Genomic DNA, 23,002 nt, shown 5'->3' with positions numbered 1-23,002 from the left:
AAGTATACTTTTTGACACACTCAGGCTTGAAATACTTACTTTTATTTATCAGTCTACCAAAAATTTCCAGACCCGCTTGTGTAAATCTAAAGTCAACTTAATGTGCAGAGAATGTGGAGTGCTTCTCTGTCGTCCTCCACATTTCATTCTCTCTTTGTCATAATACACTGTGTCTCTCTCATTTCTCTTCTCACTTCATGCTGCTTTCTTCTCATACACATTTGATGCACGGGGCTGCCAAAGCACCAAAAAAAGCTGGAATAAAATCCTACAACACACTCTGTGTTTTGGGATGATTTTAAAGAGTGTATGGGAGACAGTTCTGCTCTCTCAAGCTTTGTTTAGATCCAACTATCAAGCCAATTACCCTTCAAGTTTCTCAGTTAAAATGTGAATCATTAGGTGTGTGCTCATCTGATGGATTATAGTGAATAAACAGGTTTGATTTACATACAAATCAGATACATGCCACAAATGGCTTAGTACTTGTTAAACTGGCTGCATGCTCCTGTGTAATGTCGAGGTCTTTTCTGTTTAGGATGGAGGGGTAGTGGTCATCTAGCCCTTCAGATGGTTGTCCAAATGGAACTTTTACTGGTACGAAAATTGCCATGCACACTATCAACCGAAAGCAGGTATGCTATTGGGCTTTTCTATGGATGATTTTGCCTGAAAAATGACGGCCTGGTCTTAAGTCTGTCGTTAAGTTATCGTTAACTAGGTGAAAAGGATTTAAAGATCAAAGGTTATCTCTATCTATCCAATGTCCATGTGAATAAACAATAAATCTGCTTAGAAATGATAGACGCTGCTTATAACTTCAGAAGTTGCCTGAGAACGATCACAGTTCAGGTTTTCTTCAGTATCAAAGTGATCCAGTGACGGTTGTCTGTACATTCATGGGCACATCGTGAACAGGACCTGCTAATAGCTATTTCTGTACACTGCTAATGGCGCTAATTTGCCAAAATGTGAACAAATATAGGCTAGAAAACAGCTAACTCACTGACACCATGGCAACATAATGCTTCCTGTTTACTAGGAGGGGGGTAGGTGCAGCTGTCTCGATTTTGTCTGAGGTGGGGCCCACAGCGTCAGGCTTAATACCCCTGATCTAAGGTGATAGGGAAAGCAATGGGGCAGGGCTTTAGTGTTCTTGTACATACTGGCATATTTCATGCTTTCATGTTAGAATGAAAACAAAACTAAATCAGATAACACGCCCATGTACCAGCAACTTGTCTACAACCACAACGGCCACATTATACATGGGTGGTACAGCATGTGTGACATTTGTGGGAGTTGACAGAAATTACATTGTATATTTGCTGATTCGTGTGACATATGACTATCAGGAGGTTGAAGTTTTCAGATCTAATAGTTTACCATGAATACGTGGATGGAAACTGATATAAAAAAAAGGTACTGTCTGTCTTTCTCATTTACAGCACATACGGTATAAACACTCTCTCTGTCTGTCTTACCTTCCTGTAGGGCATCCTTCATGACGGACGCCCCCCTGGGCGGCTCCAGGCTGCAGGCTGACCTGAAGAAAGGCTCGCCCTGTCTGCTGACCTCCTCCCCCGGGTTCAAGCCCTCCCACATCCCCCTAAAGAGCCGCACCTTCTCCTCCAGCAGAGACATGATCTCTGTATCCTTCTGCCTCAACAGATCTGACCAGCAGGGACAGACAGGTAGGAAGAGAGACAGGCAGTGAGGAACATTGAGAAACATGAGAATCATTTTGTGGTATTTGGAGCAAACTTATCCCGGTTTTCTTTCACATAAACACTCTAAATGTGTTTTTCTCACCTCTCATCTCCTTGGCTTTAGTCTCCAGTTGTCTCTTGTCATCTTCCGTCTCGCTGGGAATCCCTTCATCCTCATCCTTCTCCCTGTCCAACCAAGGAAAAAACAAGCATGATGTATTACATCTAGTAAAAATGCCACTATTTTCTGACATTTTATAGACTAAACAATAATTTCAATAAGGATTAATGGTAATAATCATTAGCTTCAGCCCTACCTACAACCTATCAGTATGCACAACATCAATACCACAGGACAACACTTTCACTAGACAGGGATTAGACAACCCAGAGAGAGCCATAATTTGATGTATATGATGTTCTTGGTGGAAAAGACAGACAGAACATCAGTAGGAAACTGTTCTTGTTTTTATCTCCTCCACTCCTGCCAATAGTCTCAATTTTGTATGTTGACAGAAGTCAGACAGCGAGAGAAAGAGACAGTGCTAAATCTCTCTCCTTCCCGCTGGCTGCAGTCAAATAATCCTCTGCTTATAGTGAGCTGCCCTTGAAGCCAATCCAGCATTAGACTGTCCCTGAGTACATCCCATCCCCAGGTAGAGTAGCGCTAATCTTCCTGACAGCAAAGTGCTCTGTCGCAGCTTACCGTTTATTACTATCCAGAGAACTGGGCTGGGTCTAACGCCTGAGTTCCAACACAAATATACCATAGGTGAGCCCTAAGTTAAGCACTCTTTGTTCTGCAGCAGAGGTTATGGGTTGAAGTAAATGGGGCAGGTTAGGTCAGGGGCTTTTGGGATCACATGCTGAGGAAAAACTCTGAGTAAAAAACAAAAAAAACAACTGTTCTTCTGGCTGCAAAAGCATTACATCATTAGCATATTGCCCTAAACGTTTTTTAGTCAAAACAACTAAATAAACCCAGAAATAAATCCCACTTACATGGACTGCATGGCTTCCTGGATGAGCTGCATCCAGGTGTTGCGTTCGTCCTTCGAGCTGGCCAGCACCTCCATCATCTCTGGCTTCTCGATGCCTGCCGTGATGAGGAAGAGGCCGCGCTCTTCGTTAGCGACCTCCCTCACAATCAGCTTCTGGAGGGAGATGACCGTGGAGCGCTGGTCCTACAGGGAGAGGGAGAGGATGGGAGGGATTGATAGAGGCCACCAGGGAGGAGAATGAAAAAAAAAAAGGAGACAGTGGGAGGATCGAGGAGGGGTGGGGTGGGGTGGGGGGTGGGGGGGTTGAGAATGGGAATGACAGGAAGAAGGGTGGGTTAAAGCAGGAGGGGGAGAGGAAGAGGAGAAGGACAATTATGAGAAGAATAAAAGCATGACAGAAACAAGTGCAGTGAAGGCGGAGGGATAGACAGAGGGAAGGCCAGTTAGAAAAAAAGGTGGATTATATGAGCAGTTGGGTGACAGAAAGGACAGAATGAAAAAGATGTGGAACAAAGGGGAACGAAGAAGACAAAATGAGATTCTGCTTAATGTTATCATCCACATGGAAGTCAGCTGACTTCTGGAGCCTCAGCAGTACCTGCATCCTTAAGGCTGCAAACACTGTAAAGCACAGTTTAGTACGTCAACACCACAAACCGCCGTTTCATTTCTGCTCTATCCAGTAAAACTCTCCACTAAACCAACCACATCCCAGCGTTTTTGCTGCAATCTCTTGTCTGAGGTTCGAAGAATAGGTCTTTCTACTGTGACTATGCCGGAAAGAAAAATAGGAACAAACTCCACAGCCCTCGTTGTGTGCAGAGATGCATTTAAAATTCAAATCAAGTCAAATCAAGTAGGTATCTTTCAAATTTTGTCTTTTTTGTAGAAAATTCCGACTTTTACTAATTTTCAACTGCAGCTCAGAAAAGGAAACTGTCTTGGGAAACAAACACATGAAATTCGTATTAAAACGACTAACTCTGGATGATATCCACTGGATTTGGATAACTCTGACTCCTCTGGAACCTCATATTCTATCTTCTGTCCAAGTGACCTCTGACTTCATTGCTACTGGCTGCTTGTACTGTTGCTGCTCATCAGAACTGAAGCTTATTCTGCCCAAAACTCAACGTGGTTCACATGGCTGTCATCCATTAAGAACCACATGTTATTCCTCTTTTCAATGTCAACAGCCTCAACTCAAACATGCCCAGCCTTTTTTGATGATGGATGTGATTATTATGCCACAGGCCTGCCTCTGTTTTCATTCCCCCTACTGTGTGTGTGTGTGTGTGTGTGTGTGTGTGTGTGTTTGTGTGTGTATGATGCCATGAAACTGTGAGTCCTGTAAACATGGAAAAAACTACTTAAACCTATATGATTTATCACGGTTGGGTTAGATGCTGAGGGCCAGAACAGCTTTATTAGGTGCAGCTAGCTCGCTAGAGGCAGGCAATATTACATAATGGGAAAGCTTAGCAAGCCAGCTAATGCAAACAGCAACAACAGTGGGATAGGAAAATATGACAGCAACATCTCTGGCAGTGATCATAAGATCTTTATTTCTGGAGGGATGTAGGGAAAACGGAGGGAACAGCAGAAGGAAGGGGGAAGAGAGGAGAGACAGAAGGAGAGAGAGAGATGACAGCAGAATCCTACCAGCATGGCGTAGACATATTTCTGGTCTTTCTCTTGGAGGAAGACGAAGACGTCTGATAGTAGCAGAGCATGGACATCTGGAGAACAGCCAGGAGAAAAGGAGTTTCACTTATTTACAGAGAGAAAGAAAGAATTTGTGGTCAGTTAATGGACAGTAAAGCAGTCATTAAGTGTCTCCTTACCCTTTAGTCTCCCCTGGCTGTTCTTCAGCTGCAGCACTCCATCATGGATCAGCCTCCTCCTCAGAAGATCTTCCCTGGCGAAAATCTGACCACTCTTCATCATCATGATGGACTTGCTGTCCATGCGGCTGTGAAAATCCTTAAGACGGCGTCTTTTCTCGTGCTCGTTCACCTTGTTATCAACCGCTGCGATCACCTCCTTCACAAGCCGAACAGCCTCCGTCAGGTCGTCGTAGTCTTCCTCGCTTTCTGCGTTCGACATGTGACGAGAGAGATTAGACAGGCAACAGTGTAGCACTTTGGCATTAACAAAAGTGTCAGGTTAGATTACAGCCAGAGCATAAAACACTTATTTTATGAGAAAAGTATTTTTATGCAGGTGCAAAATCAGCAGAAGCACAAATGCAGGCAGAAGCCATAATTGTTAGCTAAGTCCATTTGGTAATTTAATGGCTCCAAACTAACACACTTGAACCAGATGGGGAGCGTGGCACAGTTGAGGAGGTGTTTATGCGCAGCAGAAGGTGCAGTGAAATTTTGGTACCCATTTTGGCATTTAACTGTGCCGGCAGTTCCACTCGCTAGGAAACCTCTTATTGCAAATGCCATTGCAGGCAGTAATGAAAACCTTTTTATGGTTTTAGTGGGTGGAGTTGGACACAAAAACCTCGATAAAGTCACCTAAACTTCTTTGATGAGAGTTTACCGGTATAATTTGAAACACACACCAAAATACTATTCAATGCTACTGAGACAGCTGTTCAAAGATCTCACTTGCACTTGTGATCCACCAAATTTTGAATTCTCGTCTGTCACATCCACATTCCATTCAACAGTTCCACATGTACTTTCCCCAAAGATTATTGTATGTCAAAAATATACACTGTTGTGCCCATTTATCTTATGTTACACCCATTATGTCTGTTCAGGTCATTTGTATGCAACATTGGCCACACTGCTCTGCAAACAGTTTCTGCTCGTTAGGTTAATTACAGCAGATATTCTGAATGCACAAGTGTTCAAAAATCACTTTCCCTTTTTCCTGAAAAGGTTCATTCAACATACCTTGATTTTGGGAGGCAGAATGTAAATGTGCTTAAGAATGCACACAGATGATTACACATGTTATTGATTTCAGTTTCAGGCATTTTAAAATGTTTTATGGTAGTCAGCAAGCTGTTAGATAGGTGAAAAGAAAATGGAAACTTATTATAAAAATTGTTTATTGTTGCTGATCAGCATATCAGAGCTGGTGTGTTCTTGCACTGAACTTCTCACTTGTCAATCAAACGGTGTGGCCAGTACTGCACTGAGAAGCCCCTGAAAGCTTCAAATGTTACGTATTTCTCTATAACATTAAAGATGTACGACTAGATAAGCAACAACTTTAACACAGTTAAAGTTTAGTTATTAGCTATTGAGGGATACTCATAAACTCAGCTACTCTGCTCATCTGGTTATCCAAAATAAAGTGAACATTTAAAAGCTTTCATTAACTGGGTAGAGCTTGACTCACTGTTAAGTGACTCAAAATGAACATTTATTTATTTGAAAATGCTGGGAATTAATGCATGAATTAATTTAGAGCAGAACTGCAAGGAAGGAAATCCCCAGTGGCCTGTAGGTCTGCACACTGAGAAAAGCTCCAGAGTCAATACGTCTGTGATATACCTCTTGTGTATTTAGCACGTGGGTTTTGGACTGAAAATGTAGTATTTTTCCACAAAGTACAATATTTTCCTCGTGTGGTTGTTGTACTTCAGTGCTCCTGAGCACCAAAATACTATCTGTAACTTGTAAGTGTGATGTGTTATTTCTACTCAGTATATATCAGAGTTGGCAGGAGAGAGTCTTCTTAAAGCACCTTGGGGATTAAGTAGAGAGCTCCCCCATCCCACATAAAACTATAAACAGGCTTTGGGGAAGGATTAGAGAGAATGTACACAGTGGGAGGCCAGCTGACGAGAGCTGCTTTAAATCAGATATAAATATGGTGTGAAATATTTCAGCTCCTCAAAGTATGCTTGATCTATTATCCCAAAAACACCCATTCAACATATGTGTCATCTTTCTCAAAATACATGAAACCATGTGTGAGAAATTCAACTTTTCAAGAGGTTTCCTACAACAAGTGACATTGCTTTGCAGTATCTCAACGGAAGCAGGCTGAAGTGTAAAGGAAGACGTGAAATTGATGAGATACTTATATCTTAGCACGCTTAGATCAATTTGTCTATTCTCAGGATCATATGTTGTCACACATAACAACTGATTGTTTGAATGTGGACACTGTATTTGATTTTGTTTTTGAAGATGCATTTCTTTATACATCGTCTCAGATAAACAATTAACCCCAAGCCTGGACAATGCTTCAAATTAGGTTGGCCTTTACACTTGTAATGGATTTGTCAAATACACATTTCAGTGCAATGCAAAATAGGCATCTGGTCTTAAAGCGTTAGCCTATTAAAAGAGAAGCATATTGCTAAAATGTTTAGATGTGGTTTGAACTGCAAATCAACTAGATTCGCTAAGGTAATGTTTTCGTGATACTAATGCACTGATTGGCCTTATTCTGTCTTGTTTCTGTCACTTGTTTATTGGAAAATCTCTTAGATCCAAGTATAATTAACGCACCCCGAGTTTCAAGTTAAATAAAGACTCGAACTTTTGGATGGAACATTACATTTTTCTTTTAATGCCTTCAAATTATGACGTCTACTCTTTTGCTCTGTATTAATGGGTTCTGAATGGAGAATATTTTGTATTGTATATATATATATATATATAAGGTCAAAAGCACAGATAGAGATTGATTAAAGACTTAAATGTCACCAGTAGAAACTACAAAGTGGTGTAAGAGTTTGTGTTTGCCAGTGTCGTCCTGATTAAAACAAACTTCCTCCTCCCACTTCCCACGATTCATTTTCTTATGTACACACACTAAGAGCATGGATGGCCAGTGAGAACAGGCCGACATGGAGCTGACCTTTAGTGTGCTGCAGCATTCTCTGAATCAGCACCGGGTACTTTGTTATCCTCTGGGTCACCAGCAAGATGCATTCTGGGATACCAAGCCTCCGCACAATGCTGCTACTCATCTTTTTCTGGAAGAACAAACAAGTGTTTTAGTGAAACATGCCCACACAACAGGTGGCTCAAAACAAGACAAGGTTTCAAATAACCAACAGGAAACCTTAAAACTCATTTGCTGCAGAATAATACAGTAATAATACTTGAGAAGGTGTTTGCAGTAATTATGGATATGACAGTCACACAGACATAGAAGACGATACACAGAAGACAATAAAAGCACTGACGCTTTTAAAAAGAACTGTCTCAGGGATAAAATGGCTTTTATACAAATGTTTCCATTACATGGAAAGCAGATGCAAAAGACAGAACAAGAACAAGCTCCCTAGTTAACACAATAAGTAGCACTCTATAGAGCAGAGCAGAATGTTTTTTGTTGAATAGATGTCTAACAATTGTGTCTGGAACACCAGACATATTTATTTACTGACAAAAGCAGTAAAAAGGCAGGACAAGACAAAAGTATGAAAAGCAATTTAATAGTAACACTATTGTAGGATAGATAGATGGCACACATATGAAGGGATAAAACGTAAGTCTTACTTTGATAAAAGCCTTGAAGCGTTTGTCTTTGGTCAGGAGGTCCTTATAGAAGTTTACGGCTTCATTGTGGCGGCTGCAGAATCTTCCGTAAATCCTCTTCATGCTTTCACCGTTGGATCCTGAGAACTGGAGCAGAATTTAACAGGCATAAATACACAGAACAAGCACTGGTACACTGGTAGAAAGCTAACACTCTATATACTGTAGTCATTTCTATTTCTTATTTGAGCTCAATTGTTTAGTTTCAAAACTTTAACAGTGAGCTGGGAGAAATTGGAGGAATTTGTGGGTAGTATAGGGTGCTATAACAATATTTAATTCAAAGAATGTCTAACTTTACATTAGAGGTGTATGCAGCACACTAAAACATTAGCATTAGCTAAGGATTCAAACCGTCGACATTACTTTTCCCAGAGCTAAAGACTACAGCCATGCTCGTGGCTCTGTGAGACTGTACACAGACACGGCAGTGCTTAGAGCTACATGCTCAATATGACAATGCTAACATGCTGATGCTAAGCAGCTGTAGTGTTCACCATGTTAGTTTAGAGTGTTAGCCCCTCCCTCCTCTAACCTGGCTGATCAGGATGTCTCCTATCCTGTTGATGATGAAGCCTCCCTCCATGCCGCCCCCCTCCAGCTGGCTCTCCCTCTTCCTCTCCAGGAGGTGGAGGATGTGCTGCGTGTGGAGCTCCAAGAGTTCATCTATAACGGGAAACAGCTTCTCCACCGTCTGCAGCTCCAGCTGCACCTCCTTCTGCAGGCCTTTGCTGTAGACTTCTGACATGATGCGCAATGTTCGGATGTGATGCATCTCTGTCTGCATCAGCTCTGAAGGACATACAAGGAAATGATACTTAGTCAAAGAATGACATAAGCAGCAGTCTGTATACCCACAGATCTATACATCTACATATTTTCCCCTCAGAGGTCTACAAAGAGTTTTCAGACAAGTAGATTCTAATCAAAAGCTAGATAAATGTCAGGGACTTTCATATCAAACAGGATGTATCTCAATGCTAATTTAAATTGAGAATATCTGTAGCCTCAAAAGACCATTGACTCTTGTAGATACAACTGAAACAAACTGAAGTGAAAGCCATCAAGTAATGCTGAGGGAAAGTTGTTCTATCAAAACAAAGTAATTACAACACACTTGGAATTAACAATATGGAGGCCCATTTTTACTTTATACTGTAAAACTCTGGCAATAGGCATTGACCCAGTTCTCAAATTTAAGTTACCTAAAACCATAGTCTACTCTGACCGGCTGTTTCAAGTAATTTCCTCTAGTTTTGATTAAAAAATAGTTAGTAAATAGTACCTCGTCCAAATGAGACTAAACTGGACAAAACATTGACCAACTGCACTTTTTTAACGTCCTAAACATTGTCCATTAACTTAAGATCCAGTTTAAACGCATATTTCGGTTAATCGAATGTACCGTAGATGACGTCCTGTCTCTTCACCAGCTCTTTGTCCAGCTGCTGCAGGTGCTGCTGATCCACACCTAAGCTCCACGAGTCAGCTTCCAGCTCCTTGGCCTCTGCTTCAAACTCCCCCATCAGCTGCCCGTCCATCATCTCTGTCCCTGCACCAACGACACAGCTTGCACTTACAATTTGAAGCTCATGCTATATTTTTACATTCATACATTTTACGTATGTGTACTTGTATGTATATTTTTGTGTATTACAGAGCTTAAAATTATTTTCTAAATAATATTACCTTTCATTTTTAGTGAGAAATTGTAACTTTCAGGGAAGAAGCTCAATTTTATTTTACAATATTTATTTATATTGCTCTAGTTGCTGTTTACATTTTTTTGACAGCTGTCTTGGGTAGTCAGATCAATGGTGTGTGTGTGTGTGTGTGTGTGTGTGTGTATTGACCTTCATCAGTGAGCGATTCCATGGACTCTGTGACCTGGTTGGTTCTGTTGAGGGAGTCCGTAGACTGGGAGAGATACCGCAGGCCTTTAATGGGCATCTCGTCAAACACCGGACTGAATGGAGTGATAATAATAACAAAAAAAATATAATTTTTTTTTTCACAACCAGTTACAACCACAAACACTCATTAAGGTTTTTAAACGCACGAGGTGCAGTGTTTAAATAAAAAGTTCAATAAAAAAAAGCAAATCACAAAATAACTAAAAAATACAAAGATTAAATAGCAACGGAAACATTTCATTGCATTCACATGGAAATCCTCACATCACTGCACACTCATACACTGACAAACACACACACACACACACACACACACACACACAAACACCAGCTTACCCAGCGATGTTGCTTATAGAGAGACTCTTGGAGAGGTTGTTGCCATGGAAAGCCATGATGCTGGTGTGTCTCCGTGATGATGGGATCATCAGGGAAGAATGGTCTTCGGGAGACAAGATGGCCGACCACGGGCGCTCCCTTGTTCCACCAGCTGGACCAGAGACAGATATGGAGATAAATATTGTCCTCATCACTGTGCACTATATGAAAAAGTGGGCTGGTCCTCACTAGCAACAGGCAGAACTACATTCTATCATTTTGATTTATAAAGGTCTGCCTCACCTCTCTTCTCAAATTTAAAACCAGATATCTTTCCTGTTCACGTCCAATCATAGACCCTTTGTATTTCCTCGTCTAGTGAGGAACCCTAATAATGACTGACTCTCCTGATCTTAAAACAGCCCTTGTTGTGAGTGTACAAGAAGTAAAAACGAGGTACATAAACTTAGTTTAGTTACGCTACATTCTGCCCAGATTACTGCTAAAACAAGGAAAACTCCAACAGTAAGTGTTAAACAGCTTCAATGTGCTTTGGCATCAAATCTGCAGATGAAAACTGGTAAAGAAAATGTGCATGAAAACAGAGTTTGGTTTGGCACTCACATTTGTTCCTCATCGTGACCGTAGGAAAAGAGCTTGAATCAGGTACTGCATACTGCTGTTTGGGCAACTAGCCAGAGAAGAAGAGAATAAAAGCATGAATGAGGAGTTCAAATCAATACTGGCTGCAGAACAACAGAATAGTACAGAATCAGTGATGGAGTTACTCTGAGGGAACTTTTACCTTCATCTTCACCTTGGCACAAACAGGCAGGCTGTCCCTGCAGCCCTTGTGGACGGAAGCATTACAGTCTGGAAAGAAAAGCAACAGAACGCTCAGTGAATACTATGAGCACGGTGGTGGAGGAGGTGGGGGTGTTGAGGGTGTGCGGAAAGGTGGGGGCTAGAAATTCTGACTGGTTTTCATAGACGGCCAGGAAACTCCACCAGCCCACTAATGAAAGCCAGACTGGGGCAGAGCATGTGATGCAATCGAGGGGTAATACTGCTGGTGGACGAAGGAGGGAAAAAAAGAAAAAAGGGAGAGATAGGCAGAGGAATGACACACACACATAAACACTGAATTGCATGGGAAAATTTCAATTATATAAACATTCCCAAATCACCATTTTGGAGCAAAGTTCATCATTCAAGATGGCTAAAATAAGATCTGCTCTGCAATCTGATCCCGTTGACTTAACAAAAAACTTTTGAACGATACTTTAGATTTTATGCTGTCAAATCATTTTGTAAGAGTTGACTTTGGAGTAGAAAGCCGTCCTGTTTAACATACATACATGTAAACCAACAAAACAACTGAAGCGGTCTCAAGAAATACCAGCGAGAGGAACAACCGTCTCTGGTAGCCGCACAACGAGGCTCCACCCAGTTTCCACAAACTTTCAGAGAGGCATGTTTCCAATAGGCAGAAGTGTTTTAAAGAGACATGTTGCAGAAGTGAAACCCACAAACCCACTATCAGAGCTTGTCATCCATGCTAACATACATACAACATTTCCGCTTTTAGGATTACATCAACACACTGACGCTCTCGATCCGGGTGAAGAAGGCAGAAGGCAGCAACACTTTCAGGGTTCCATTTTCACTTCCATCTATCACCTCAAACGTGTATACATTTGTGTCACTGTTAAACAGATTTGGATAAAAGTAGATTATGTGATGACCCGCACAGTAAAACCAGCTGAAATTCCTGCAGTGTTTTTCTCCTCTTAAATGGTTTTATTGGGCATTGTACTGCTTTTTGTGGACGTCCGGCTAATTCCAGCTAATCTCAGACAAAGGATCACTGTATTTGTCTGCTGAATGGACACCAGCCAGACATCTGCGAAATACAACCCCCCCCCCCCCCAAAACCCCCTCAGAACCGTCTGTGGCTCCAGCAATCCGAACCAGGGCAACTGAACACAACAAGTGCTGTTTTTTGCCCGTCTGAAGTATTTGAGGCACATTGTGACCATTGAGAGGATTGCTATGATCCAACGCAGAGCTGGTTTCTCCTTTTTGGGCTTTTTTTGGGGTTGCGCCAAAGGCTTGTGCAATAAACTACATCCTCTTTAGGTCTGCTGCTGCTTCAGTGGAAAACAATGCAAAAACTGTTTTGTTGTCTGTGCTGAAAGCCTGACTGGGTTACATTAGACGTTGCCCTTTAGAGAGTTTCACTACTACAAACAAATCATGAAACTGGTTCAGTATCAGTGATTCTGCTTGGCTGAACCTCTTTTTTTGACATTACAACACGCACACAGTATACAACATTAATAATATAAGTTATGAAGGTGTTCTGATACTTGATGTTTATATCAGCAAAACATAAGTTAGCATAAAGTAAACAAATCTATATTTTCTATTATCATCAATTGGCAAAAAAAACTAAAGTTTTTTGTCCATAAATGAAACTCTTTACATACATATGTGGATATATCTATAAATGATAAGCACTAACCCTTTACAGTAAGATGAGGTGACCTCACGCAGATGATGTATATGCATTAAGGAACTACAACTTCTTTTTTCTCCTGACAGTAAATGTTGCGTTTTCCCAGCAGTGCAGAGAGCTTAGTCTGCTTTTCAAATTAGAAATGAATCATTTTAATAATGGATCACAACACTTAATGGGCTTTATTTGTACAGCAGCAGAAGTCCTGACCAGTCACAAACAATGAAAGAACAAAAACTGGAACGAAAGAACAATGAAAATAAAGAAAGGAACAGACAGAGGTACTTACGCGTGCAATGGAAAGCCTCCTTGCTGTTGAAAGCCTTATTGCACTGGGAACACTGGGCCACCTGGCCCGAGCTGACTGCTGTGAACAGATGACCATTAACCACCCTCTTGTCCTTCTCCTTGCCCTCCTTCTCTTTCTCCCTCTTCTCTCGATCCTTTTCCTGCACAGGTGGAATTTCAATAGTTAATAACACAAAACTGAGCATACCAGGAGAGGAAGGTAACTTTGAGTTCAATAATAACTTTTATAACAGCCAATTAGATGAAGACTGTGCTTAGTTACCTGTAGCGTAGACTAACATGCCACACACTGACAAAATATCTCAGCATTTGGCCAGTTGCTTATGTGAAATTCCAATCTGAATCCAGCAGAGCAACATTATTACTCTGATGTCCTACACAGCAGGGGGCTTTGCATATTAAGTGATGCATTATTTATACTGACAACAAATTGTCTCATTAACAGACCATTTTAACTGTAGTGCATGTTTGTGTCATTTAAAGACAATGGCATTTTCTTTATGAAACTTTATAAAAATGATTTGGTATATTTTTACAGGATTACTGGTAGATGTTTATAATGCTGGAGATGATGATAAGCAGTTCGTAAGAGCTGTAATAGACGGTTACCAATTATAGTGACCACTTCTACCAAAGGACAATAAATGTTCATATTACATCTTGTGTTGTTTTCTCAGCCACTGTAAAGCTCCTATTAAACCATAGTATGATGAACAAGCAGGGAGGACTTCAGTGTGCTGAAACTGACTTCTGTAGGATGCATGACTACTGGCGGAGACACACTGTCTGGGAATCAACTCTTTGACCTTTCCATAACAGGGCGGTCTTTCTGTTGCCTCCGCATTAATGGACGAGGTCATCATCAGCTGTTGGTCATCTTTGTACACCGAGCTGAATCACAATCCCATAAAGTGATGCAGAGAAGAACAGAGCTCTTATTCTCTTGGATTTACATCACAGAGCCTCCACCCAAACCCAGAGGAAATGGGAAAATGGAGTTTCCAGCTCGTTTTAATGGCCGGCCCTGGGCCTCTTGGTTTGAGGGGACCACAAAGCTCTGACATACTAGAGCTCATTTTGTTCAGTTGCTTCAAGATACCATGAGGCTGACAGGACCACAGCAGGCCTGCATGCTTTATAGCCATTACAACACTTAGCATTCATTCTCACTTCCTGCAACAACAACTGTAACCACTGACAAACTTCCATGACCTAAAAGCCAAATAAAGTATTCTTCACCACAGTGGCGTTTCTAAGAATCATTTTCAGATATGATGCCTGTTAATATCTAAAAAATGTAAAAACAGTTCATCTTATTGGAAAAACACAGGAAGCAAGGACGATTCTCAGCACATTTCTTTTGGCTACATTCACAACAGGAGAAGCGATCACTTGTGACATCTAAAACAAAAAGACGTTCTAGTGAGACATACAGTAACAGGCAATGACTTCACTGGAAAAAGACATCAGCCCGGAGGAGAGCACCGGTCACTTTTAACATGATATTGTGACAGTCTCTTTCACTACAATTTGACTGGGAAACCAGAGCACTGTTAGCCTACCTCCAGCCAACCTTTCCATTTCAGTGAGAAGCCATGGCTCCCTGTGAATCTCCTGTATAACATCCCTGGCTGCGGCTGAGTGGCTGAAGCTACAACCAGCGCTGAGGCGCCATCAGGAAAGCTGCAATGAGGAAGTGACTCGCAACAGGAGGTGCGATTACAGCAATGACCCTTCGGTCTGGTACAGACGCTATTTCAAAACTGCACAAACTAGATCCCCTTGCAGAACATTCAGACTTTGGATACTGCACAGAAACTGTTTAAACCACTTTATGTATATATTCGGACGTTTTAATAACGTCTGTGATAGGTCTGTGGGTGCTGAGGTGGCCATTTGGTTGTCACTGCATGTATACATATATTATGGATGTAATGCAACGGCCATGTGCCAATTAGAATATCAAAGCTTTGCTAATTGTCTTGAGTCTGCAAAACCATGATCAATACTTGTGACCAGCTGCAGGCTGAGGTGAGCTCCTTCACAATCCTGTAACTAAGCAAAGCCATGACTGAAGTTAGAGATGAGATTAGAAAACCACAGCCAACTTCCGGTTTTACTTCCTGTTCACCCCTGAGTCTCTTTGCAAGGGGTGCACAATTACAGACAGCCAACACATGTTTAAGTATTAAGTACCTATATACTGCCCCTTTTATTCCCAAAATAGGACTATTCATCAGTGTATTTTAATTTTAATTCTAAATGAAAATACTATGACTTGCAAATCATGCAGGGAGGTAACCATGACAAAAATATTTTTCTTTTCAGGATTGTCATTACTCACAATATAATGAGAAATAACTACTATATTCTGAATGGAAAAGGATCAGGTAAACGACTTGACAGCGCTCTGTGTAAGAGGAACCTGACCACATCTTACACCAGAGATTGACATTGATGACCAGAACATGTTGAGGGCTGACAATCAAACCTACTGGAGAAATCTGAATGGGGAAAGTTACAAACACTGACTTGCCCTAAAGCAAGACACCCCAGTTTGACTGGAGCTGTTCAGAGGCTAACAGACGAAGACGCGCAGGGCAGCTCCCAGTGTGACTGTGGAGCAATGTGAGGCTGAAAAGCAGCCTGCTGTCAGTCATCCGTGCTTGAAGGAATAAATGTTTAAGGAGGCTGAATTTTGACCCAGCACACTGCACACACGAAGGCCCTGCTCTGAGAAGCAGTACAGTAAATAATATATAGTGAAGTATAGTAAATACACCTTTAAAGTCCTGCCCCAGTTTTATTAAGGATAATTAAAAACGGCATGTTCCCTCACCCTGGACTTTTTGTACATCTTGTTCTTGAGGTAGCTGAAGGTCCGGCTGACTTTCGTCACACTCTTTCCCTCAGTGTCGCTCCGCAGAGGGCCAGGCTCCTCCTCTGATATGCTGGTACACACACACACACACACACACACACACATACACACACACATTTCATGTTATCCTCAAACAGTTGCAATCACAAGGCTTACCTGTTCACACATTCTGAAAATGGTCCTTTACAGCACTATAAAGGTTCCATGAAGAACCTGTCCATGCAGTTTCTTTATAGGACTATAAAGACTGCAGTAAAAACCTACAGAACTATTTTCTGGCAATGTGTATGTGCAGAGTGGGACTGACCTGTATGCTAGTGACCCAGAGGCGCTGGAAAACGACCTCATACCTGGAAAGAAACGAGAGAGGAGGGTTTTTTTATTCACTGTATTTGCCATCTCAGGTGGAAATTCTCCTTCCTTCCGCCTCTATTGAAGGTGGTGAAAATCTCTGTTTAGATTTTGACCCACTAACCACCAGGTCATCCTGCTTCCCTGAATGTACAGTACATGAATGACCTCACTGACCTCACAGCGTGTCCACACAGGAGGCGTTTCAGTTGTCCGTCTCACACACATCCGACGGAACAGATATGCTTCTACTTTAAATCAATCCAGCTGTCTACACATGCTGCGTAACGACTCACGTTTTACTCACACTGCACATGCGTAAACACAACCCGCAGCTTATTTTTGCACTTCAAGTCTAGTTTCTTACGTTTTAAGCACTTAACTACAGTGATTGTATTGAGCTCTGAGCACTGCCAAAACGCAGGTGACCTACAATCAATACTGCGCCTGAACACATCCTGTGTCGACACACACAAAGAGCACTGAGGCGGCGGCTGCTGCTGCTGCTGCTGCACGGTGGAGAGGATCATTCTTGTGAACAGAAGGTTGTCAGCTGCAGTCCTGGCTGAATTGAATAATCCATGCCCTCCTGTCCTTCAACAGCTACCTTTAATGTCCTTGAGCAAGGTATTTTGCATTTAGCTACTGTCATGGAAGCTGTGCAGAAGCCAAAAACAAAATGACTCTGGCACTGATCAGGGCGGCCAGCACTGAGGCCAAAAGCTGAAGCTGAAGTGCTGCCTTTAGATCCAGTGCCATTAATGGCTGCTAGACACTGGCTCCAAAAAATCTCTGGCTGCATAGACATCCAAACTCATGAAATAGGAAATCTCAAAATACAAAGTCAAATTTTTCCCGCAAGACATATGGTCTCAATACCTGGTCACATTTCATTTATCCAGTGTCTTGGCTACACTCTGTCAAATGTGGATTTCCTGTCTCCAGTAACTTCCAAAATGTTGGTCATTTTCAATTAATCTTTGACCTAGTTGTATTTTTAATCTGATTGCACATAATGTAAATCAAAGCATACACTGCAGTCTTCACCACAGACATTCTACTTATTTGGTATCAGTGAAACGTAGCCATGCATCTCTTCTGGGGAACAATCCTGCTTCCATCTAAACAATCATTTCTACCCTATCATTTCTAATAGTGTACACACAAATATGCAAAGCATTGCTTGCTTGCTCTGTATCAGAAAGTCAAACCCAAAACAGGATAATGAAGGCAAAGTTTTGGCCTCACAGTGTTGCTAGCAACACAGTCATGGAGACAGAGAACACTAATGGAAATATCTCCCAGATAAGAAAAAGGAAGGCTCAGTGTCTTTAACTAAAGGTGACAGGCTCACATTCATCTGGAGGGAAGAAAAGGCCTCCACAGTTCACCTGCAGTGTTTATGGTTATTCCTTTTCCTCTTTCTCTGGCAATTGTTTCATTTTTGCAAAGAGACAAAACAAAGACTAATCTAAGTAAAGGTCAGCTAAATACCGGGCTGGGTAGGGGACAGGAGAAGCCAAGGTCTTATTTCATGTCGTCAACAGGAATTATTAACACAAAGCCTGCTGCCTAGGTGAAAGGTGGTTTTCTACACCAATAATTTTGCTACAAGCTCATTCTAATTGCACATTCATACAGCAGCTTAATATCAGCAGTAATTAGTGCTTTCCTTATGACAAGTTTGTTGCAGCTGAACTTTTGGGCTTCATCGCCCTTCAGCATATCTTTCTGTTACTGCAAAAGCGTAAATAATACAGAGAGCACCCGGTGCAAAACTGTAAAACCTGAAAGTCGCACTTAACTTAAGGCTGCATGTTTATGCATAATTTTGTGGGATATTCAATAAAATCCATTATATGTATTTTGTGACGGAATATAATAATTCATTTTTTCAGTGTAACCAGTTTTCAGTTCAGCCGACCTTGTCTACATCTATTAATTGTAGTCTGAAGGATTCCAGAAAGATTTTTTGACACCTCGAGAGAGGAGACAAAGATCTTACTGTATGTCGGGTCACATGTGGGCAAACCTGGATACTTTGCAAACTACTAGCTTGTTAACATTTGAGTGTGTCTAAGATTGTAATTGTGTTCCTTGATTAAACTTTTGTTTAGCTGCACTGATTATCGCCGCGTGAACTGGAACCTTTTCAGCAGGATGAGCCATCATTACTTTCACATTCACATAATAAACATTATTGGCACCTTTGACTCTGGGTTACAGCGCTCTGGGGAGATCCAGGACTCTAACAGGAACTTCACAGCTATTTTCTACTGCAGCTACACTTACAACACATTACTTACTCAAGTTATCCTCATCCTCACTAGATGAAGAGTCCCCATAAATGAACTGAGACTTAGATTTGGTGAGGATGGGGGAAAGGTTGAAAGAGAAGGAAATTCGCCTCTTACGTCTCAGGCATCCCACCGCTGGGGGGGCACAAAGGAAAGAACCACAGCAGGAGCTGATCACTTACTGAAATTAAGTAACTTTATAAAACAGTGAGGATGGGGGATAGAAGTTAGAAATGTCAAGATAGACAGAAGACAGATGTCAATCGAACACAGTCTGTGTGCACCCACACAGAGGCAGGCAAATAAGTGAAAACACATGTGAAGGTGGACCATGTGTCTCTAGGGCTTTTAAATAAATGGGAATATGGGTGCCTCTGCATTTAACTACCTTTCTACTGTATTGTTCTAGCCAACGTTTTAACTTCCTCACCTCACCTAACTGATAATACCTTTCCATCTATATATCTAGCTTCTTCTCCATCATTGTTGGGGCTGATTCTAAGAAAACATGGTGAAATCTACATTTTGTGTTACTTTTCATATAAAAATTACAATTCTCATTGCACCCTAACATGGACTGTGCTCCTCCTGCACACTGGGCCTTCTGAGTGTGAAGTAAACTTAAATTAGATAGATATTTACCACTTTATTTACTCATTTAGTATGCTCTACCTGTCATTCTGATATATTATGGCTTTAAAGCAGGATGACAGAGAGGAAGTGTATTGATAAATAGGATAGACAGGCTCAATGTTATGTAACTGTAATGTGATCACTGAAGGTAAAACAGAAAAGCAGCCTCACAACGTGTCACTCACCATCAATGTCTCTCTGGCTGATGGCGAGCATAGATACAGACTTGGTGAGGGGCAGGGTCATGGGAGGACAGCTGTTTCGCAGAGGCCGATACCGCCTTGATTTCTGGAGCAAGAGACACAAGGTCGAGTCAAACACGGTGCGTGACAAAGTGAAAAAGGCCCAGATAACGTGGAACAAGACACCTTCACTCGCTAAACTGGAAACAGGAACGGTAAACTAAAAAGGGAAACTACACAGTTGATTTGTGATGTTGTGTTCACAATTAGTTTTAAATTCAATGAGAGCGGAGAGAAGCCGCCTCAGGAAAGTGATGTTTATTAATTCTTACTAATCCCCAAACTGACACGTCTCAAAGTTTTCCAGACTGTTTATAAGTCGTGTTTATGTATAAGCAAATTCATTTTTCCTCTCATGTGAATTAGGCGGGGATGTTTTTGAGGATCCCTTGGGGTCGACTGCGTGACGGTATGAAGATATGACATCTAAAGGACAAACGTGATGATGTGTGTGTGCGTGAGCTGACCGGGTCATGTAGTCTGCCATGCTCCCCCAGCTCCTCCTGCTCCTCTGTCAGAGAAACCAGGGAGCCCCTGTCATCGCTGTCATGCCGGGGCATCCTTGAGGGCTCCAGGATTCGGGGCCCCTGGGCGGTGGGGCCCCTCAGCTCTTCCTGGCCCCCGCTGAGCCCCTCTAGGCTGTAGCTGTATGGAGAAACAGAAGGCAGAGATGACCTCAAAGAAGGAGAGATGACTGTACTGTACGCACACAGCACCCTCCGCTAGTCTCTCTGAACTATTCGTCACAGCTCTCACTCTCTCTCACACGCAGCTACTGCTGCAACAAACACAAACACACACAGACATGCACACATGCACCTGTTGACAGACACACACACACAGCTGGTCCTGCACAGTGTTTAGCCAGCTGAGTTATCACTGGGCTCTGGAGCAGATTTACGGCTGAAGCAGCGGCAAATGACTTCCAACATCAGCATCAGCATAGAGCACTCCGCAGCTGTGATTTACAAACCCAATTACATCGATCTATGACTGGAAATAAGGGGCCTTGAAAAATCCAATACAATGATTATGGAGAGAAAAACTACAGCTACATTTCAAGATGAGCTATGCTACGTGGCTGCAGCTCTATTCGCTTCAGGACAGACCTGGTGATAGTTAAAGCCCCAGCAGTAAATCTCTCTTATCTCCAGCTCCTTGGGTTTGTATGGCACTCCATTATCCAGCAAATCATCAGTCGAACACATTCAAACATCACTAACCTAAACTGGACCAAAAGAATCATGACTTGGTGATTATCAGTGACCAGCATAGAGTAGCACTCACCTATCCTCAGGGCTGTGAATATAGATGACAGTATCTGTCATATAAAGGCCTGCTTACTGTCAGTATTATCACATACTATCCTACAAAGCCACAGGGTCGTCGGTACTGAAACATGAATAACGCCAGCAGCTGTTGCAGCTCTCTGTGTGAAAGCCCTGCCCAGTCAGACAGTAGCTTCCTACAGCAATCACTATAACACATGCACACAGGCATACAAGCCCTCAAAAACGGCAAATGCAAATCAAACAGCATGTAAATACGCCCTATTCAAAGTCGGCCATGTGCGCTTAGCGAGAAGAAAAAAAAACATCACACACAAACACACAGTACCTGAGGGAACTAACTACTTCCACACCGTGGCTGTGGGGATCATCGGGAGGGCACCAGCTGACAACAGAGTGTGAGGTGGAGGGGTTAGTCAGGGGAAGAATGGAGATGGAGCTAAAGAGGAGTGACGGCGAGCAGGTATGGCAGAGTAACAGAGCAGCAGATAGAGGAGGATGTGAAAAGGACAGAGTTAAAGGGATGTCTGAGGAGAGTGACAATGTTCTGGCATACTACTACTGCTACTTCTCAGTATGCACAGTAGAACGTTTCACAAGATGTCAACATCAAAACTGTAAATGGGTTCAGTATGTTCTAGGTCATTTAGAAACAGTTTGTAATAATAATAATAATAATAATATATATATATACACACACACACAGATAAAAATACACAAGCACAACTTCCATCCTGTTTGTACTGCTGTGGCACACTGTCTTCTCCAGGACCGAACTTCTCAGATGCCTTTACAGTCTTGAAAAAATCCCTATACGAACTTATAACACCAAGAAAAGTCTCCTCAGTTCTCAATCTCTTGCCAATACAGTCCTCTGAGCCTCCAGAGCTAAACTCCCCCCTTTCTGTGTGGCTGCTTGTTATTACCACTGCAATACAACAACACCAGCGTGTCTCAACCATCTTTTTGCCACAGTCTTTCTGGCACATTCCAGCGGGTGAAAAGAGAGCAACGTTTTTCAGCGCAGTTGCCTTCAGGGACGGAGTGCAATGCAGCAGTAGTTCAGTAAGAATATATAAAAAAAGTGGGAGCTCGACTATGCTACACCTACATGAATTTGCAATTTCACATCACCTAGCAACAAGTCAATCTTAAAAAAAACATGAACTGATGAATGTGAAGTACCTTCTCCTGTGAAAGGTCGGCTTCCCCTCACCAGGGCTACGGATGGAACTGGAGGTGATGGATGAGACGGAGACAGGAAGCAATGGATGATGGGTCAGATGAGTTGGGATATGAGGGGATGGTTGGTCAATTACAACATAATGAATGAATGAATGAACTAACATATTTGCTGGTGGGACCACAATCTTTTTAGTAGGTTAAATATCTATGGCCACTATTGTGTGTGTATAAAGCTCATGCCATCATGTTGGAGGACTGATAACAATGGCATTTGTTGAGAATAATGATCTTACAGGAAAGACATTTTGGGAAATACGCTTATATGCTTTCTTGCCGAGAGTTAGATGAGAAGATTGACACCACTCTCGTGTATATCCATTCAATATGAAGCTGGAGCTGGGAGACACTTTTTGTAGGGATTAACAAAAAAGATAGTGAGCTTTAGAGGTGCTGGTTGGTGGACTTTGTTACCTTTGGATATAACCAGGCAAGCTGTTTCCCTGCATTTCCAATCTTTATGCTAAGCTAAGGTAACCAGCTGCTGGCTGCAGCTTCATATTTATCATACAGACACTATCTTCTCATCTAACTCTCCCCAAGAAAGCAAATAATCTTTTTTAATCGTATTTCCCCAAATTACTTTAAAATGTGACTAAACAATAAAAGGGGGTTATTCAGGCAGGAAGTGGTGATGATGTGTGTTTGTCTCACTAATTAACTCTTATTCCATTCTTTTTCCTATAGCTTTACATGTTACAAGATACTTCTACAGTCACAGAAATGTCACTATAGTCCTTGTGCTTCACATGCACATTTAGCAGAAGGAGGAACTTTTCTCGA

General features: G+C 41.9%; 1 protein-coding gene across 1 annotated transcript in view; it reads right to left on the bottom strand.

Annotated features, from left to right (window-relative positions):
* LOC139282448 (A-kinase anchor protein 13) overlaps nucleotides 1-23,002 on the bottom strand; it is a 74,679-nt gene that overhangs the window by 8,968 nt on the left and 42,709 nt on the right. Inside the window, exons 12-31 of the mRNA XM_070902172.1 lie at nucleotides 22,163-22,210; nucleotides 21,306-21,362; nucleotides 20,156-20,333; nucleotides 19,632-19,734; nucleotides 16,473-16,515; nucleotides 16,124-16,235; nucleotides 13,265-13,424; nucleotides 11,263-11,330; nucleotides 11,082-11,148; nucleotides 10,479-10,629; nucleotides 10,083-10,195; nucleotides 9,635-9,781; nucleotides 8,765-9,021; nucleotides 8,191-8,316; nucleotides 7,544-7,661; nucleotides 4,555-4,803; nucleotides 4,373-4,449; nucleotides 2,712-2,893; nucleotides 1,813-1,895; nucleotides 1,485-1,673 (exon numbers count right to left, since the gene is read on the bottom strand). Coding sequence (XP_070758273.1) covers nucleotides 1,485-1,673; nucleotides 1,813-1,895; nucleotides 2,712-2,893; nucleotides 4,373-4,449; nucleotides 4,555-4,803; nucleotides 7,544-7,661; nucleotides 8,191-8,316; nucleotides 8,765-9,021; nucleotides 9,635-9,781; nucleotides 10,083-10,195; nucleotides 10,479-10,629; nucleotides 11,082-11,148; nucleotides 11,263-11,330; nucleotides 13,265-13,424; nucleotides 16,124-16,235; nucleotides 16,473-16,515; nucleotides 19,632-19,734; nucleotides 20,156-20,333; nucleotides 21,306-21,362; nucleotides 22,163-22,210 — 2,528 coding nt within the window. The remainder of the gene's footprint in view (nucleotides 1-1,484; nucleotides 1,674-1,812; nucleotides 1,896-2,711; nucleotides 2,894-4,372; nucleotides 4,450-4,554; nucleotides 4,804-7,543; nucleotides 7,662-8,190; nucleotides 8,317-8,764; nucleotides 9,022-9,634; nucleotides 9,782-10,082; nucleotides 10,196-10,478; nucleotides 10,630-11,081; nucleotides 11,149-11,262; nucleotides 11,331-13,264; nucleotides 13,425-16,123; nucleotides 16,236-16,472; nucleotides 16,516-19,631; nucleotides 19,735-20,155; nucleotides 20,334-21,305; nucleotides 21,363-22,162; nucleotides 22,211-23,002) is intronic.

The sequence above is a fragment of the Enoplosus armatus genome, chromosome 1 (assembly GCF_043641665.1).
Source record: "Enoplosus armatus isolate fEnoArm2 chromosome 1, fEnoArm2.hap1, whole genome shotgun sequence".
NCBI classification, from domain to species: Eukaryota; Metazoa; Chordata; class Actinopteri; order Centrarchiformes; family Enoplosidae; genus Enoplosus; species Enoplosus armatus.
Note: the sequence above shows the minus strand (reverse complement) of the source record. Positions and strands in the feature narration are given on the sequence as shown.